This window comes from Otolemur garnettii, unplaced genomic scaffold (assembly GCF_000181295.1).
Source record: "Otolemur garnettii isolate 467f Iridium unplaced genomic scaffold, OtoGar3 scaffold00007, whole genome shotgun sequence".
Lineage (NCBI taxonomy): Eukaryota > Metazoa > Chordata > Mammalia > Primates > Galagidae > Otolemur > Otolemur garnettii.
The window spans coordinates 11,847,920-11,866,255 of record NW_003852402.1 but is presented as its reverse complement, the minus strand read 5'-3'; the positions used below and the strand labels follow the sequence as shown (position 1 = coordinate 11,866,255).

At 48.1% G+C, this 18,336-nt stretch overlaps 1 protein-coding gene across 1 annotated transcript in view; it reads right to left on the bottom strand.

Annotated features, from left to right (window-relative positions):
• Window positions 1-11,210: 11,210 nt before the first annotated feature.
• The window catches only part of APOL6 (apolipoprotein L6), a 9,969-nt gene continuing 2,843 nt past the window's right edge, over window positions 11,211-18,336 (bottom strand). Inside the window, exons 2-5 of the mRNA XM_012801112.2 lie at window positions 17,607-17,712; window positions 14,215-15,049; window positions 11,808-11,919; window positions 11,211-11,403 (exon numbers count right to left, since the gene is read on the bottom strand). Of these exons, the coding sequence (XP_012656566.2) occupies window positions 11,842-11,919; window positions 14,215-15,049; window positions 17,607-17,689 (996 nt within the window). The 5' untranslated portion in view covers window positions 17,690-17,712 and the 3' untranslated portion in view covers window positions 11,211-11,403; window positions 11,808-11,841. The remainder of the gene's footprint in view (window positions 11,404-11,807; window positions 11,920-14,214; window positions 15,050-17,606; window positions 17,713-18,336) is intronic.

Genomic DNA, 18,336 nt, shown 5'->3' with positions numbered 1-18,336 from the left:
TGGAACTTGGTCAGATGGTCATACCAGCTGCAAGGAAAGCTAGGAAGCCAGCTTTGGCCATGTGGCTGGGGTGCAGCTAAAACTTGAGATCCATCATTAAGGGAAGAAGGAAAGCAAGGAGACAGGAGTGTCCAGTAGAGATGCCTGAGATTTTCCTGCTGGTTCCCATGGTCAGAGTGTGCCCTGGGGGTTCTGAAATTCCTGAGTGCCCTGTTGATGGCAGATGCAGCTGCGGAAGTAGCTGGTGGTCTCCGGGGGCCTCAGGATTAAGACAGAGGAGCTTAGAGCACAGAAGCTTAGCAACCAGAGGCAAAAGGCCAGGGCCATGAACCTGAGCAATGCCACATGCCAGGGTGACCAGACACTCCAGCAGATGTCACTTGGGCATCCAGGCCCCAGGGCAAATCCGGTCCTGGAGCAGGGAGCAGGAAACCTGGGGGTGGCCCCAGGACCTGCCCACACACCTATCCAAGGGCCGTCTTCCCACCTACCATCTCCTCCCGTGTACCTGGCACCATCTTAGAAAGAAGGCAGAGGGGGAGACCAAGGTACTGAGCACTTACCAGAAAAGACTAAGACTCCAGGAAGTGGCTCATCTAAGTAGCCCCCCAACACGCAAAGCAGTGAGGGGTGCTTATAAGCAAAAGGCAACATAGTGGTCAAGGGAGCCAGACTATTTGCCTTGGAACTCAGCCTGTCTGGCTCAAGCCCCAGCTCTGCCATGTGCTGGGCATTTGGTCTTGGGCACATTTTTGCTCCTCCACGTTCTCTCATTGGTAACACAGCAAACTGACTTCACAGAGTTGTCAAAAGGATTACACTTACCAAGCAGTGGTCACAGAGCCCACAGTAAGTTCCGGCAGAGATGGCTGTTGCTATTTGCCATAGACTATGAGCTTGGACTACAGATAAAGTCAAGTGTCGGCTGTAATCAAATTCAAGTGAATCCCAGCCTTGAGCTCATCTCTGCTGGAAGATTCTCTTTTTCACACGAGTACCATTCAGCCCCAGGGCTTTGCTTTCCTATGCAAATCAGAACTCCAGTCCCAGACATTAGGGAATGGCCACAGGGCATGTTGAGCCAATCCTGGTTTTAAGAACTTCTAAGAGAAAGATATGGAGAGAATCATCTCCAGTCTGGTGTCGTTATTTGCATTCAGTGCAGGTCAGGAATGTGAAACAAAAGAGGTTTTTTCTTGCCTTGATACAGGAACCTAACACCAGCCTCTAACACCTGCCAACAGACTCCTTGGCACAAGGATAGACTCCCTTCCTCTAACTCGATGCTCACCTCCTGGGGACAGTCTGAGCACAACCAGCAGCCAGACTTGGGTGGATGAGCCTGCACCTAAGCTCACACTGCTGTCATAGCCAGGGAAGGAGTGAGAGCCCTTCTTCCCTGCTTTCCAAAAAACTTCTTGGCCTCTCTGCAAATTCATCCAGTCTGTAGATAGCAGTCCTCAAGTTCTGCATAGCACAGGAAGAGATGTGAATGGGTGTAGTTTTGTGTCAAGCCAAATACTTGCCTTCTTTCCCATGGAATTTTCAAACCTAAGCATTAAGACTCTTAGAATCTTAAAAACCAAAAACTAGTGAAAGGATGGGCTTGCTAAAATAACAGAAAAAAATATCAGTAACAAAAATTATCTAACTCATAGATTCCTTAGTAAGTCAAGAGCTAAGATTAATCATATGAGTCTCTGTGTGTGTGTGTGTGTGTGTGTGTGTGTATCTCTCTCTCTCTTTCCCTCCTCTCTCCCTCCCTCTCATGGAGAGGCACCCCATGGGGCTCTGTTTTCACATCTGAAAAGGCTGATTAAATAGAAAGAAAATGTAAGACCTTTCTCTTCTACATTCACCAGACCTACAGACTAAAAACCCTACCCTTTAGAAATTCCTTTTTCAATCAGCCTTGAAGAATCCTTGGGATGAGAGAAGTGCAAGTTTTAGGCCTCAGTTCCCACCTAAGGCCCCTATCTCTAGGGCAGAATCATCCGACAAGATCACAATCACCGGTGAGGAGCCTGTTTCCAAAGGGAAGGCAGCTTCTGTTATTGGCCTGCCTGCTGCTAAGAGGAGTGAAGGACAAAATTCTGTGTAGGTGGACCCTGGACTAAATCAGCAGCAGTCAGGTCTTTAGTACCTGACCCCTTGTAGAAGATTTCATCAGATGACTTGCCCAGAGGAGCACCCCTGTATTTGAGCCCCATTGTTCCCTCCTTCCAACCTCATGGTTCCAATGAGGACCTCTGGAAACGGCACACTGCTTTTGCTATGGGACAGGGAATGTAACCCAGCTGAGAACCACGTGTCCCCGACCACAGAGAGGACCAGGACATGGGACACGGTTTAGCCCAGAGAGAGCTTCCCAGGGAATTTTCCTACTTGATCTGGTTGGGGAAATGCTCTTGCATCCACAATCCTGGAACTAGGACATGAACTGGAAGGTCTCTGATCTCTCCATTAATGAAAAAGCTTGGCTTGGCGCCTGTGGCTCACGCGGCTAAGGCGCCAGCCACATACACCTGAGCTGGCAGGTTCGAATCCAGCCCGGGCCCACCAAACAACAATGATGGCTGCAACCAAAAAATAACCGGGCATTGTGGCACAGGGCTCCATGGGGAACACTCTCTGCACATGGAGCTTTCCGACCCATCCAACCCAGGGTGACAAACCTTTGTATTTATCATGCAAGATAAGAGCCGGAGGGGGGCTCTCTCTCTCATCTCACCTGAAAAACAAGCCCGGTGTCTTTCACAGGCTCGAGTAAGAGCACCTGGTATGTGCATCAACCTTTGCCATTGCCAAGGCAACTCATTCGATCCTTACGAGAACCCTAGGAACTGAATGAAGTGGAAGTAAGTGAGGGTTAGGAGTTGCTGTTGGACCAGAAGCAGGGGCTGGCCAAGCCAGATCTGGAACTCAGTGGTCCTGGGGTCAAGTTCAGTGCCCTTCTCTCCCCTTGTGATGACTGCTGCCCTGCTCCACTCAGGACTGGGGTTCCAGGATTCTGGAACTGCTTCCAGGCAAAGCAAGGGAGGCAGGGATGGCACTTTTGCTGCATTTGGCAGACTGCCCTCTCTGGGCAGTATTTGCTCCAACCTGCCCACATGCTCCAACCAGGGAGAAGGGAAGACATGCTTGGAATCCAAGAATTTCAGGATCAGAATGTTCTTCAAGGCCCTTTCCTCATTCCTCATGGTGGTCACTACTGGTGCCAGGTTTCTGCCAGTGGAGCTGCTGAAGGACCCCAGGACCCTCTGGGCCTGAGAGCATGGAGTCATGGTCTGGGATCAGTGTAACTTGTGCCTGATACACCCTGCTGTAAGCAACCAGCAGAATTTATAGAATGCTGCCATTTATGAAGCCAAGTGCACTGGGGTCAGAGGAAGGGGTCAGCCGCGTGACTGTAACCCATGGATACGGGGGAGGGATGGCCTGTGTGCCAACAGGGACCACAGAAGACAAGGCATATTCTCTTTCTTTTGTGAGACAGAGTCTAACTATGTCGCCCTCAATAGTAGAGGGCTGTGGTGTCACAGCTCACAGCAACCTCAAATTCTTGGGCTTAAGAGATTCTCTTGCCTCAGCCTCCCAAGTAGCTGGGACTACAGGCATCCACCACAATGCCTGGCTGTTTTTGTTGTTGTTGTTGTTGTTGTTGTTGTTGTCAAAGTTGTTTAGCAGGCCCGGGCTGGGTTCAAACCCACCCACCCCAGTGTATGTGGCGGGCACCCTAACCACTGGGCTATGGGCGCTGAGCTGACAAGGCACATTCTACGGGATGTGAGGGGGAATCAAACCGTGATAGAACACACGTACCATAGAATTTCATCTTCACCATTTTTGAGCGTATGGTCATCACGAGCATTCCTGTTGCTGTTCAACCATCACCACCCTCCATCCACAGGGCTCTCCTTCTCTTACAAAACCTCGGCGCCCATTGAAGAAAACACCCCCCACTCCTTCTCCCGGACCCTCCAAACCACCGTTTTACTTTCTAGGTCCATTATCATCCCTTTGTCCTTTTGCACCTGGCTCATTTCACCCAGCATGATGACCTCTGGGTTTATTCACACTGTAGCATGTGTCAAAACTTCCTTCTTTTTCAAGAATGAATAATATCCCATTGCATGGATAGTCCCATTTCATTTATCCATTCACCATTTGATGGGCATTTAGCTTGTGTCCACTTTGGGGCTATTATGAATAATGCTGCTATGTCCCCTGTCCACTTCCTAGGCCAGAGCAAGGCAGAGGAGAGATGGGCCACTGGGCTGGGGTGCAGTGACCTTTCTGTGATAGCAGACAGCTAGTGCCTAGGCTGGGTGTGGGTGGCAGAGTAAACGCAGTTCCTTGAGAGCTGAGCCAGCTCTGAGGCCGAGAGAAGCCCCAGAGTGGATTTCAACTGTGGCACCCAGGAGCCAGTGGTGTTCAATAGGAGAGGGACCAAGGACACTTCTGTGTGGGCCAGTGGGACCCCAGAGGGCCAGCACTGCACCCAAATGCCATCTCTGAGTGAGGCAAACTTTCGGGCAGGGAAAAAAAACTCTGCCAAAAAATTTGAACTTGAATATGCCTGAGCATTCACCCCAAATGACTGGCTGTACCCCGAAAGAGCATGTTTTAAATTGCAAGAGATAGGGGGGCTTCAGGCACATTTGTGTCTTTTCAGCTGGTCTGGGGTCCCTTGAGGAAGGTGGGGTGAGTTCTAGGGAGTAAAGCAACTCCCTGTTTTGCTCATCTGAACTGTGGGGTGATGCTTCCTGTATCCCCAACATGAGCATCGCTGCCCGCATGAACAGAACAGTTTTCTCGCACAGCATACCTTGGGGCACAAGGGCCCCCATTGGTAAACATTCCCCTAGTCTGGCCTGGTCCTAGAGGCTCCCAGGACCAAGCAGCAACCACTACATCTAGGTCTGTTGTCAGGGCCTGGGATGGCCTGGCTGCCTGGCTGCACTGGTTGGTCACCTCCTCCTCAAGTCTTTGTTCGGGTTACAGAGCCTGGGAACCTGGGCTGGAAAGGCCTCCACGATCCCCAGCTCAGCGGCCCCTGCCCCCTGCCTCTCCTTGGCACATCAGTAGGGCCCCACCCCCTACAGCACCAGGACTGGCTGGGTGGACCACACCTTCTGTGAAGCAACAGCCCCCATGTGGCCTCAGCTAGGGGTGGGGACTAGAGACTTCTGGACATATGAATACAAACAAACCACATGGCTCCTGATCCTAGTTGGCACCCAAATGCTGGAGAAACACACAAAACTGTGACCTCAGCGCCGGCTTGCTCCCACATGCAGCCTAGAACTGGCTCTGTCCTTTCTCAGCTGTTGACCACAGGGCATCCCCTCAACTTCTCTGTTTCCTCTTCTGCAAAACCGACTTCTGTGATTCTGCATCTCAAATCCTTGGGGCCAGATGCACAACAGAGTTCCCAAGTTTTTGGTTTTTAGAAAGGTAATAGGGTCGGAGTATTATACACTGTGCAACATTGCCCCAACAGCCCTCCTTAGTCAGACATATTAATATTCCTGCAGTGAATCTATGAATGGTCAAGTTAAATGGGATACATAAAATCTATAAGCAAATTCACACTGGATCGGATCACTGATCACTAAATAAATTACTTGTACCAAAAATTTCCATTTCCAGAGTATTCTGCATTTCAGAATTAAGGATAAGAGTTATTAGCCCCTTAATGCTGTGTACCCCATAGGGTTGTCACAAAAATCAGGTAAGACGGCATGGAGGAAAGTGGCTTCATAACGCTCATCACAGCTCCCGCTAATCCCCCACACACCAGGCATCACCTCATTTGCTCATGGGCTTCTGCCACTGGAGTTGTTATAACACCCATTTCACAGAGAGGAGATTGAACCAAGGGCAATGGAGTGACCTGATCACTGTGATGAGCACTGAATGGTCTGCTGGACTTCAGAGGCCTTGTAGGACAGCGATCATCACACAACATGGCCAGGGGAGAGAGACGGAGATAGCAGGCTTCTTAGAGTCTGCCCTTCCATCTCAGTGTACCTGCAAAGATGCCTAATAATTCCCAAATTCCTGACTCCCCTACTGGGCTGAAACCTACTGTCTAGACTCAGGGCCATTTTTACCTTATTCTCATCATCCCCAAACCAATGATGCCTCTCAGCTCCCCACACCTCCAATACTCTCCTCTGATGCCTCTGGCCTATCTACACAACTGTCCCTCCCCGAAACTTTGGGTCAGATCAATCCTAAAGTCTGGGACGCTTCTACCCCAGTCACTCTACACCATCAGCCCACTGTGGTCACTCTTTCTAATCCTTCGTGTCTCCCCGATTGACCTCAGCATCCCCTTATCCTTATCATCAGTATCACCAATTATCAATCATCTACTAAAAACCTACATTCTTCAACCTACCTCCTCCCCAAGCAACATCCCTATCCTACCGGTCCTCAAATCTGAAGGCAGTCAACAAGGCCATGTCCCCGATACTCCCGTCATCCCAAACCCCTGTACCCTCCTCTCCACCATTCCTCCTTCCACCATACACCTTACAGTCCTGGGCCTAAAACAACCTTTTCCACTATTCTTCTCCACCCCAACTCCCAGGACCTATTCGTCTTTACCAGGATTGACCCAGACACCCAACTAGCTCAACAACTAAGCTGGACAGTCCTCCCCCAGGAGTTTAGAGTAAGCCCATACCTTTTTGGCCAAGCCTAGCATCAGATCTCAAAAAAATTCAAGCCAGTGACATCATCTGTCATCTCACATGTCCATGACTTGCTCTGTTATAGTCCATCCCTCCCAACTCCTATCTCTGACACTGTCTCTCTCCTGAACTACCTTGGAAATCCAGGCCATAGGGTAGCATCCAAACAAAACCACAATCAATTAAAACCCAAGTCGCCTACCTCAACATCCCCCTTACCCCTTCTATCTGGAGCTTAACTCCTGAAAAAAAAAAAAAGACCCATTGCCACCTTACCCCTCCCCACCTCAAATAGGTCTCCTATCCTTTGTCAGAGTGGCTAATTTCTTGTCTCTGGATTCCCAACTTTGTCATTTTACTAGACAGCCACTGGGGACCCTAACAAACTTCTACTCCCAAAGCCCTCCCTCTCTCAACCCTCTATAAAACTCAAGTGGGCCTCACTATAAACTTCATCCATTTTCCTTCCCAGCCCCTCCAAACCCTTTTTCCTTTGTGTTGATAGCCACCAGGGATTTGCTGTTGACATACTCACTCAAACCAAAAGACCTGCCTGTCCTCCCATCACATACTCTTCCAAGCTAGATAAAACAGTGAAAGGGTGGCCTCCCTGCCTCCTCACCTTAATGTTATGTTCAGTAGATACAATAACCAAAGATGAATATGAGAATATAAGATAAAAAAATGAATACAAATCACTTCGAGCACCTCTTACAATCGCAGAGTCAAATGTGACTCGAATATTATAAACTTAATATAGTTTTTTCCTTTCTTAAATGTGCATATGCCTTTTTGGCACCCTCTGTAGTTATAAGTGATTCAGAAAAGAAAACACAAAATGAAAATTAAGTACCACAACAAAAAGAATACACGCTCATCATCCTCCTTCCCTGTAAACACGCACCTTTTTCTGTTTTTTAAGAGGCCAAGGCTCGGCGCCTGTAGCTCAACCGGCTAGGGCGCCAGCCACGTACACCTAAGGTGGCGGGTTCGAGTGCCCAGCCCGGACCCGCCAAACAACAATGACGGCTGCAACCAAAAAATGGCCGGGCGTTTGTGGCGGGCGCCTGTGGTCCCAGCTGCTTGGGAGGCGGAGGCAGGAGACTCGCTTGAGCCCAGGAGTTGGAGGTTGCTGTGAGCTGTAATGCCACGGCACTCTGCCCAGGGGGACAGCTTGAGGCTCTGTCTCGAAAAGAGAAAAAAAAAAAGAAAAGAGGCCAAGGAAGGGTTCAAATAGCATTCAAATAGACTTTCCCCCAGACAGCTGTGTGTTTGGATATACCATTGTGCATTGACTAGAACACGATGGCCATGTGGTTTTCTTTTCATTGTAAGTTCAATTCCAGGCCCAATAGTTTGTGTGTCATCTGTGCCCACATGATCATGGGCCACATCTGAACTCATGGTGGGTAAGTGTTGACTTGGGTGAGCCAGACTGACACATGAAGGTCCCTTGAGGCCACTGATAACTAAAAAAAAAATTAATCAGTTAGTGAAGTTCATACTTTTCATATCAGCCATTCGAATGAACAGGTTGGCAAGCTGAGTCCCCACTCGGGCTTCAAAGAAGAGACAAAAGGCAACAGGATTTTATACTGAATTGGGGGTCAAATATACATATTTAATAAGCTATAGGAGGAGTCATGAATATTTATGAAGGGAATTCATAGGCATGTAATTGTGCTTTATCTCTTCCATCCTGTCATGGCTGGGAACTCAGTTTTGTTTTTCATTTTTTTTAATTTCAGATTACTACGAGGGTACAAATGGTAAGATTACATTGTTTTCATTTCTAGGGTAAAGTTCAAGGTGTAGTTGGCTTGCCCTGAGTGCCTGGCAAGGACGGCAAAGATTTAACTGTGGGGAGGTATAATGAGGTGAAAGCATTTGTTCACCAGAATTCCAGGTGGCACAGGAAGGCATGTGTCAGAAAAGCAGACTGTGATGGCAGCAGCTTGGGGTTGGAGGTCTTGTGTGAAGGGGGAGGGAGGGTGCTGGGTTGGCCACAAGCCAGGAAGATGGTTAGGGGCTGGCACAGGGGAGAGGAAATAGACGCTTCCAATTCCAAGAGCTTCTGCCCGGAATGGGTGCAAGTTTGGGAATGAGCAAAGCAGGTAAAGAGGAAAGGACGATGTCTCTTTCCCCCTTTGAAACTGGCTCAAGGGCTTTAGTGAGCCCTGGCATTTCTTTCAAGGCTATTTTTCTCCCAGACTGCTGTTTCTGTAAGTCATTCAAACGGAGTCCTGCACTTTATTCAGGTTACACTTAACTTGATGGCTGAGAAAACCAAACCTCTGAAATGGGATCCAGCAAGTTAAGTGTCAGAGATGAGTCTCGAATCTCCATTCTCTCATTCATTCATTCTTTTTCATTCCACAAAACAAACAAAAACCACAAGCTTAGTGAACATGTTGTGTCAGGCATTATTACTGATAATGTTTATTCAGAACTTCATAAATGTCCCTACACTGAAGTATTTTCAAACACTAAGAAAACGTTATTAAATGCAATAAAGCTGTTTATAGTCATGCTTATGAAATAATTATGAGGACAAGGAAAGGAGAGAAACAAAACCAGGAAACAAAATTGCACAGACACAGGATTACAACTATTTAAAACTTTTAGATCATAAGATTTATAAAGTAAAGAATAGCAGGATGGACTCCAAAACGTTGATAGTGGCTTTCTTTCCCCCCACTTTAAAATCTTTTCTGAAGGCCAGCGTGGTGACACACCTGTAATCCTAGCACTCTGGGAGGCCGAGGCAGGTGGATAGCCTCAGCTCACAGGTTCGAGACCAACCTGAGCCAGAGTGAGACCTCGTCTCTAAAAAATAGCTGGGTGGGCACCTGTAGTCCCAGCTGCTCGTGAGGCTGACGCAAGAGAATCACTTAAAACCAAGAGTTTGAGGTTGCTGTGAGCTGTGACAGCACAGCCCTCTACCGAGGGTGACAAACGAAGACTGTCTCCAAAAAAAATATAATAAATAAAAAAGCTTTTCTAAACTTTTTGCGATCTATGTTACTATTACAATGTAGGGAGAAAACGCCTCTTCCTCTCCCTTGAAGGTTGCTAACCTTTATCTTAGCGATCCCACTCAGAGGAGTCTAGTTTTTTAAAGGAATCACCCAAAAAGCTTTTGGCACAGAGATGTTCATTTTACCACGATGTATAATTTAAAAAAATGTGAAATCACCTAAATGTTTCCGGAAGGGTAGGGACAGAAGCGCAGGGCTTGTCGCTTTCCAGTTTCCCATCTCCTTTCTCCTCCGGCTATTCCCGCTACCAATGGTGGCTAAGTCACGTGACTGGGACCGACCAATCACAGTGGGTCCCAGACTTATGCCCCGCCCCTTTCTTTTCCGGACTGAGTTTGCACCTGGGCTGCGGCCTCCAGCCTCACTTGGGACGCAGAAGCCTGCCTGGGTGGCGAAAAGACAGACATCAGACGACATCTTTGTCCTCTGGACCTGCACGCACCAGAAGCCCACTGTATCCTAAGCTAGTATCCTGCGCCAAAAAACTCCTTTTATTATATAAGCCAGTTTGTGTTGGTTTTGAACATTAAAACGGAAGGAGCGGTAACCAAGAGAATATTAGGTAATATAAGAAAGCAATACCTATGAAAACCCAAGGATAGCATTGAATGGTAGGAAATACTGCTAACTGAAAACAGCAAGGCATAAAGTCATAGCTCATAGACAAACAAGAAAACTGGAAATTAGAAAGAAGGAAAACTCAGGGGGCGGCGGAAACATGCATAACACGGCCCTGAGGGAAGATCCCAGACGGACATCTAAAGAGTCGAATGACAATGTGGACCGACATGAAGCCAGCACTTCAACCCCCAAAGCAAGAAAGTCACAGGAGGGAAATTCTGTAACCAGGAGTTCCCCTAGAGACCACACCGCCAGAGAAGCCGAATTTGCAGTATCTTGAAGAGCCTGCCGGTGACGGCCTCAGTCTCCCAACATGGGGTTTCTGAGAGCAGCCCCGAATTGTCTGTGGCTCTGGTTTTTATAGGGCAAAACTTTTCGGGAGGCGGGGGAGGAGGCAAGCAAACATTACTACAGAAACGCAAATAGCAGTTACAGGGGTACAGAGAATCACAAGGATAGGGCAGTTAATCATTTTACACAATGAGAGCGATTAGTGATTTTTCTTACCATAGGTACAAAACCACAGTGTCCTCAGGAGGGAATGCAGGGAGGGGAACTTACAGGTAAGGGTCTTAAAGTGCAAGATCATAAAAATCTATAATCAGGAGGGCTGTAATCACAAGCGTAAACAAGAGGAACCAGTTTTGAGGGTAATAAAATGGAACAGAGAAGGGGTAAACAGCAAAATGGAGTCCAGCTTGCTCTTTTAACATTTCAATATCATATATAGATGGTATGAAGACCCCCCTTAACATTGTCACCCTTAGGAGGTTATATGTGCTTATTTTCTACTTTCCTGGATTTAAAGAAAAGTATTTAATATCTATGTACTACTTTAAAAATAGCAGCTAATATGTAGAAAAGAAAAAAATATGCTTGAGATGAGTGAACTGGACAGCAGGAAAACTCCAGGTTCTGAAGTCCTGAAGGGAGTGAGGCTGGGGGATGCAGAAGGTGGGCCTCCTTCCTTCCCACTGGAGTGGGTTGAGCAGGTCCCAGGGACATCCTTCTGTGTGCAGATGCAAGGTTTGAGTCAGCAATTACTGCCAGGGTTGGGGAGGAAGAGACACAGAGAGGCAACGAGAAGGTAAGTTGAAGTGAGAACACAAAATGCCTTTCCCCCCAGGGGTCCTCCTGTTATACCTTGGCCCTGAGTCTAGAGGCTGGTGTAAGGAACCCCCTGCGTGCAGGTGAGTGAATGGGACTGAAGTACAGGACTAAATGAGAGAAAAGGGATAATGGTGGTGATGGGGGAGATGGCCTTCACCACACGTACTGGCCAAGGTTGATGGTGCCCTCTGAGGCGGATTCCTCCCTCCCAAGTCCCCCCGGACCTCCCATTTGGTAAGTTTCTGGGTATTTCCTCTGCTGGCCCCCGCCCTGGTCCCCTTTTGTTCCACTTAGAGGCTCTACCCTGGGCTCAGCTGGCCTTGGTCCTCCATGTTACCTGAGATCCTGCTTCCTGGTGTCTGGCTGGAGGCCTATGGCTCCCTCAAAACTAGATCAATCATGGCGGCCTCCAAATGTCTGCTCAGAGGCCATTTTTCTTGCATGAATTCCTGTAAAACAAACAACCACCAAACACCAATCACAGGAACTCTCCAAAGCCTTGGGTGCAGGACCACAGCGTTGGTAAAAGCTCAGAAATTAGGGTTCTTGGGTTTGGCATCCTGAGTCTCCCACTATCTGGCTTCAAGGACTGGGTGTGCTCCCGAAATTCAGATGTTGAGACCTAATCAGTGTGAGAGTTGCAGATACCAGGATGAAATCACTATTGTCAGATCCAGAAAAAATGAGGCTGGGAAGGCCCAAAGGAGAGGAGGCTCACCCATGCTTACATGTCTGAGATAAGAACCAAGGACTTTCTTTCCTGTGTCTCCTGCTTTGAGGAAGCTTATGGCCAGATGTTCCCTAGAACTGCAGTAATCCAGATAAGATGTTCAAAGGATAACACTTGCCTGGTAGTGTCACCTCCACCAATGAATTGACAATAACTCTGGCTTCAAACCTCTAGAACCAATGAACTCTGCTTCTAGGCAGCTTATGTAAATCTCTTCTTTGCCAATCAAAGTTCCCATTCCCCTCCCCCCACCCAAGGCAAGTGTGGTGTGCCATTGTATGCATTCTGGATTGTGATCTTTGTTTCTATTCCCAAGAAAATCCAACATATTTAGGGATATTTTCTCTAATGTCTTTTTTTTTAGGTTGACATCCTCAATGTGTTAGGGGCTCAGAAAACAAGTATCCCAAATTATGGCGCTTTGGCTCTCTGAATACTTTGAACAAATGTGATTGAAATGCCTCAGAAATAAGAGTCCAAAACAAAGTCTCTCTCTGGCCTGCTCCTGCCCCACCCTCATTTCCCTCCCCAAATACAAGGAGGGGCTCTCACTGAAGTTCCCTTACATGATTAAAAGAGGTTCCTCCTTGAATTCCAAGATTCCTCTTCCCTAGAATCTACATTAAGCAGCAAAGATTAATTTGTACAGCAAATTAATTAATTAAAGGAAGGGAGACTGAACATCTCTATGCCTTAGACACCACACCTGTTCTTCCGATTGTTCTTCTAAGGGCTGTTAGGTGAGAGACCGTATCTGTATGATAAGAACCTTTCCTGGCCACACACTTCCTCCTTCCTTACCCTCCACTCCCTATCAGAGCCCCGTTTCTTTCTTGTAGCTTAGGGAGCTAGTTAAGCTTTAGCTACATGGCCCTTTTTTGAGTTTCATATTTTGTGTCACTCCCATGTACTTGCACATTAATACATTTATATGCTTTTTCTCCTGTTAATCTGTCTATTGTCAGTTTATTTTACAGATTCAAATTATGGAAACTTCAAGGTATAGAAAGTTCCTCTGCCCCTACAGTAGAATTAAATGGTGGGGCCTTTAAGGAGGTGATTAAATCATGAGGGCAGAGCCCTCAAGAAGGGGGTTAGTGCCCTCATAAAAGAGGCCAGAGGGAGTGCTCGTTTGCCCCTTCTGCCACGTGAGGACACAGCAAGAAGGTGCTGTCTGTGACACAGAGGGTGAGCCCTCAGCAGACACTGAATCTTCTGCTGCTGGTGCCTTGATCTTGGCCTTCCAGCAGCCACCACTGTGAGCAATACATTTCTATCGTTTACAGATTCCCCAGTCTAAGGCGTTTGGGTTATTGCAGCCTGAACAGACTAAAAAATTTAGCAAGTGACATGACCTCCCTGTCTCAGTTATTGCAGCTGCTATAACAAAATACCACAGATGCATGGCCTACAAAATAATTTTCTCACAATTCTAGAGGCTGGAAGTCCCAGATGGAGGTACTCGCCCATTCAGGAGGGGCTCTGGTGAGGCCTGTCTTCTTCCCGGCTTGCCAAGGGCCACCTTCTCCCTATGTCCTCACATGGCCTTTCTCAGGTACAGGTGACAGGAAGGGCCCTGTTGTGTTTCATCCTCCTGATGTAAGGAGACCCATTCCATCAGATCACACCCTACCCTTATGGCCTCACTTGACCCTAATTATCTCCCAAAGGCGTCATCTCCAATACAGCCATGCTGGGGCTCAGGGCTTCACCATAGGAATTTTGGGGAGAACACAATTCAGTCCAAAACACTCCCTGAGGCTCAGTGTCCTCTTATTTAAAGCTAGGAAACAAATCAGTGGGAGAGTTGCAGATACCAGGATGGGTCTTAAAAACTGGGCCTTAAGGAATATCAGTGGGACAACAGAAGACATGACCATGTTTGTTCATGACAGGCACCCTCATATTCAAGGTATACTTGATAATATTTGGACCTCTAGAGCCACCATATGCCCACATCCTGAGGAACATTCCCCACCCTGGCCCTTCCCAAAGAGGGAAATATTGGCCTCACCCTCTCCAGCAGGCTCTCGTATAGCTGAGTGAGTTCTGTCAACTTCCTTTCCAGCTTCTGAGCCTCGGCCCTCAGCTCTTCTGCCAACTCCATCCTTGCTCCCTCCTTCAGTTCCTTCCAGTCCTTTGATACAGCAGCCAAGTCCAGAACAAGGCCGAAGGCACCCACTGCGCTTCCCAGCATGCGAGCATTTTTCGTCATTGCCAGTGTTGTGCCTCCAAAGGCCTTTTGCACCTGCTGGCTCCTTTGGGCTGAGACTTGGCCAGTGGTCATGAGGTTCTTGGCAGCATTGGCTAAGCGGGGATTGGCTCTGGCTTTCTGAAGGACTTGGAGGTTCTTCTTGATATTCTTGATGGTGTTCGCACAATCATAGGTGATCTTGCCAGCTTGCACAACATAGAACTCTTTGTCTGCCTCAGCCTCTCGGTCTTCAGTGTCAAGGATGACCCCTAGGTTGCTGGCCTGATCCTGGGCTTTTTTATTGTGAGAGCGTTCCAACATGCTGGTCAAGATGCTGGTGACACCAGCTGCTGCCCCCAAACCTTGGCCAGCACTGGAGAGCAGAAGACTTCCTCCTCCTGTTGCTGGAGCGAGGGCCAAACCTAGGATGCTCATGACTCCAGAGACGACAGCAATGGAGTTGGCCACCAGGCTGGTCTTGGTGAATGTTTTGTGAGTTGCATCAATATCCTCTGCAAGGGCATAGAACTTTCTGATGTGCTCTTCTAGATCTCGTTCCAATCTGGGAAACTCTCTCAAAAATATTTTTTCTTCAGCTGACAGTTCTACCTCTTCTAGTTCCTCATCTTCACTTGAAGGAGTGTCATCCATGTCTCTGTGGATGAGTGAAATAAAGATTTTGCTTCAACTTCCCAGATGGGAAAGCCCAACTCTTCCCTAGGCCCCGGTGGCTTCTGGATGTTCTTTTCACTCATAACTTCAAGTCTTCCCTGAGTCTCCCTGAAAAGTTCCCTGGACAGTTCTAGAGCCTCACTGAGTAATTCAACCTCTGCTGAAAACTACTTGTTCTATGAAGAAAGACAACATGTGAGAGGGACCTACAAACGGACAGATGAGGGTGACCTCAGCCTTGGCCAAAGAGATGAGGAAGGCAGGTCAGTCCTGAGGGGGGTTGTCAGCCTTGTTTAGAGAGATGATGGCACTGCCATGGAGGGAGGGCAATGGGGAACCACTAGAGACCTGCTCCAGATAAAGAACTTGGGACCAGTGGAGGAAGAGCCCCAGGGAACACAGGAGAAAGAGGACAGCAGGTGTTGGGGGGCTGGGCTTATATAGGTCCAGGTGAGCCAGAGGGAGATGAGGCCATGTAGTATAAGACATCCTCCACTTCAATGACCTTGAATTCAGCTACTCTGGGTGTGCCTTTGCTTCTATCAGGAGTTGAACGTTGAAAAGGTTGAGATAAATTATTATTAATGTTTGGAACATCTTCTTTGTTCTTGGCCAGCTCTACATGACCCATCAAGCAAAGAGGATTGGTCCTTCATGGAAGAACTTTGGGACAAAGAGGCAAAGAGGCAAAGTGTGAAGGACTTTGGCCTTCCTGGGACAGCAGTGTCAGCTGAAAGCAAAGCCCACAACTCGGAACACTTTCTCCTACCTGGGGCTTTTGTGCATTCCCTTTAGGCCTGGGGTTAGGGGGAGGGTTCTGATGACACAGATGCCCTGGCCCAGGGCAAACATCAGAGCTAGAGGGAGCTCTGGGGGGACCCAAGCCACCTCATTTTCTCTTTAGTGGAGGGAACTGAAAACCTCAGAGCACAGGGGGCTTTCCTCCATGTATATGGGAGGTGAAGACAGAGCTTTGGAAGGGGGTCAGAGCCTAAGACTCTGCTCATCCTCACCTGTCAATGTCAAGACTTCCTCCCTGAAGGGTGTGGGCACACGGAAATACAGTACCTTCCAAATAACCTCTCTCTCTCTATACACACACACACACACACACACACACACACACACAGTTCCTCCATGGAAAAGATTAGAAACCAAACATACCACCAAGAGAACCATTTAGAATAACTTTAGACCCAATTAATCGACAGATGTAAATCAGTTAACAGAACAGAAGGTTTTGAGGAGCTTGGGGTAGGAAAGGGGTAGAATGAAGGCAAAGGGGGTGCCCTGCCGAGGAACCCGAGACTTTTCAGATGCCACAGTCTAAACCTGTGTTCCACAGAGTGTGCTGGATAAAGAGGAACAGCAAATAGAAATGTAGCTGCCAAGGTCAACGATGCCACCGTGTATGAACTATGAAGTTTTGTTTCATGTGTTAAACCAAACGTCTCACGTGTGGACATCGCTGCCTCAGAATACCCTGTCTCAAGCAGTGACATCTGCCAGCATCACGTGAGAGTGCAGTCTAGTAGCATGAGACACCACACACCATTCACCTGCTGGACTCAGCAGGCATCTGTTGCCCACACTGTGCTGGAGGCTAGTGGTGCCATGTCTCTTGATTAGCCGGTAATTGGGCTGAACTTTGTTCATTTGTAACACTCAAGGGCTTCCTTCACGGTTTATGAACTAGGGGTGGCCTCAGCACAGGGTGATTTCTGACCTTAGAGTTTGGCCACCTGATGCTGTGTACTTGACTAAATCTTGACTTATTCTCCAAAATATTTAGTTTGGGGGTAGCGCCTGTGGCTCAGTGAGTAGGGTGCCGGCCCCATATACCAAGGGTGGCAGTTCAAACCCGACCCCAGCCAAACTGCAACAAAAAATAGCCGGGTGTTGTGGTGGGTGCCTGTAGTCCCAGCTACTTGGGAGACTGGGGCAAGATAATTGCCTAAGCCCAAGAGCCAGAGGTTGCTGTGAGCTGTGACACCACGGCACACTACCGAGAGCAACAAAATGAGACTCTGTCTCTAAAATAAATAAATAAATAAATATTTAGTTTGGGGCCTGACAAGGTGGCTCAGTCCTATAATCCTAGCATTCTGGGAGGCTGAGGCAGGTGGATGCTTGACCTCAGGAGTTCGAGACCAGCCTGAGCAAGAGTGAGACCCCCATCTCTACTAAAAAACAAAAAAATTAGTTTGGCACTGTGGTGGGCACCTGTAGCTACTCAGGAGGCTGAGGCAAGAGGATAGCTTGTGCCCAAGAGTTTGAGGTTGCTGTGAGCTATGATGCCATGGCACTCTACCCAGGGTGACAGAGTGAGACTCTGTCTCAAAAAACAAAAATTAGTTTCACTCTGTGGAATATTGTTTTCCCTAGAGGAACATATTTTCACATACTAGTAATGGAGACTAGTAGGGAGACGGCCCACATCGCCACTAATGCCCTCAGAGGGCGGTTATTCCTTGTCATGAGGGTGTCTGCAGCAGCCCAGCAGAGCCAGCCCTTTCCCAGGAACCCAGCTCTCCCGTTACCTTTGCAAATGAAAGCGAGCAATGCTGGCCTCACTTTCCTTCTCTGTCTCATTGTCCACCAGCTTCTGCAGCAGTAAATCCATGTCCCCACGAGTTGAGTGATATTCTGGTTGGGAATGTGGAAAACAAGGTTATTGCACATATCATGAAACGTTATGAAATCCAAGGACTTTCTTCCTCCCTTACAGGGATCACTCAAATAATCACCACCCAGATCAAGATACAAAGCAAGGCATTTGTACCCGCTCCGCCCCTGCAATGCTCACCCCACCCCAGAGGCGACCGTGATTCTTCTATTAACCACTGATCAGTTTACATATTCTTGAACTTTTCCTAGTGGGCTGTTATGAAAGTTTTGAGATTCACACAAATCAAGAAACATAAAGTCCACGTGGGCAGAAACAAATGAAGCCCTTGCCGGCAACATGGACAAGCTGAGCAAGCTGAAACATGCACAGGTGGGCTCGGCGCCTGTGGCTCAAGTGGCTAAGGCGCCAGCCACATACACCTAAGGTGGCAGGTTCCAATCCAGCCCAGGCCGACCAAACAACAATGATGACCGCAACCAAAAAAAAATAGCCGGGTGCTGTGGCAGGCGCCTTGGTCCCAGCTACTTGGGAGGCGGAGGCAGGAGTCTCGCTTGAGCCCAGGGGTTGGAGGTTGCTGTGAGCTGTGATGCCACGGCACTCTACCCAGGGGGACAGCTTGAGGCTCTGTCTCAAAAAAAAAA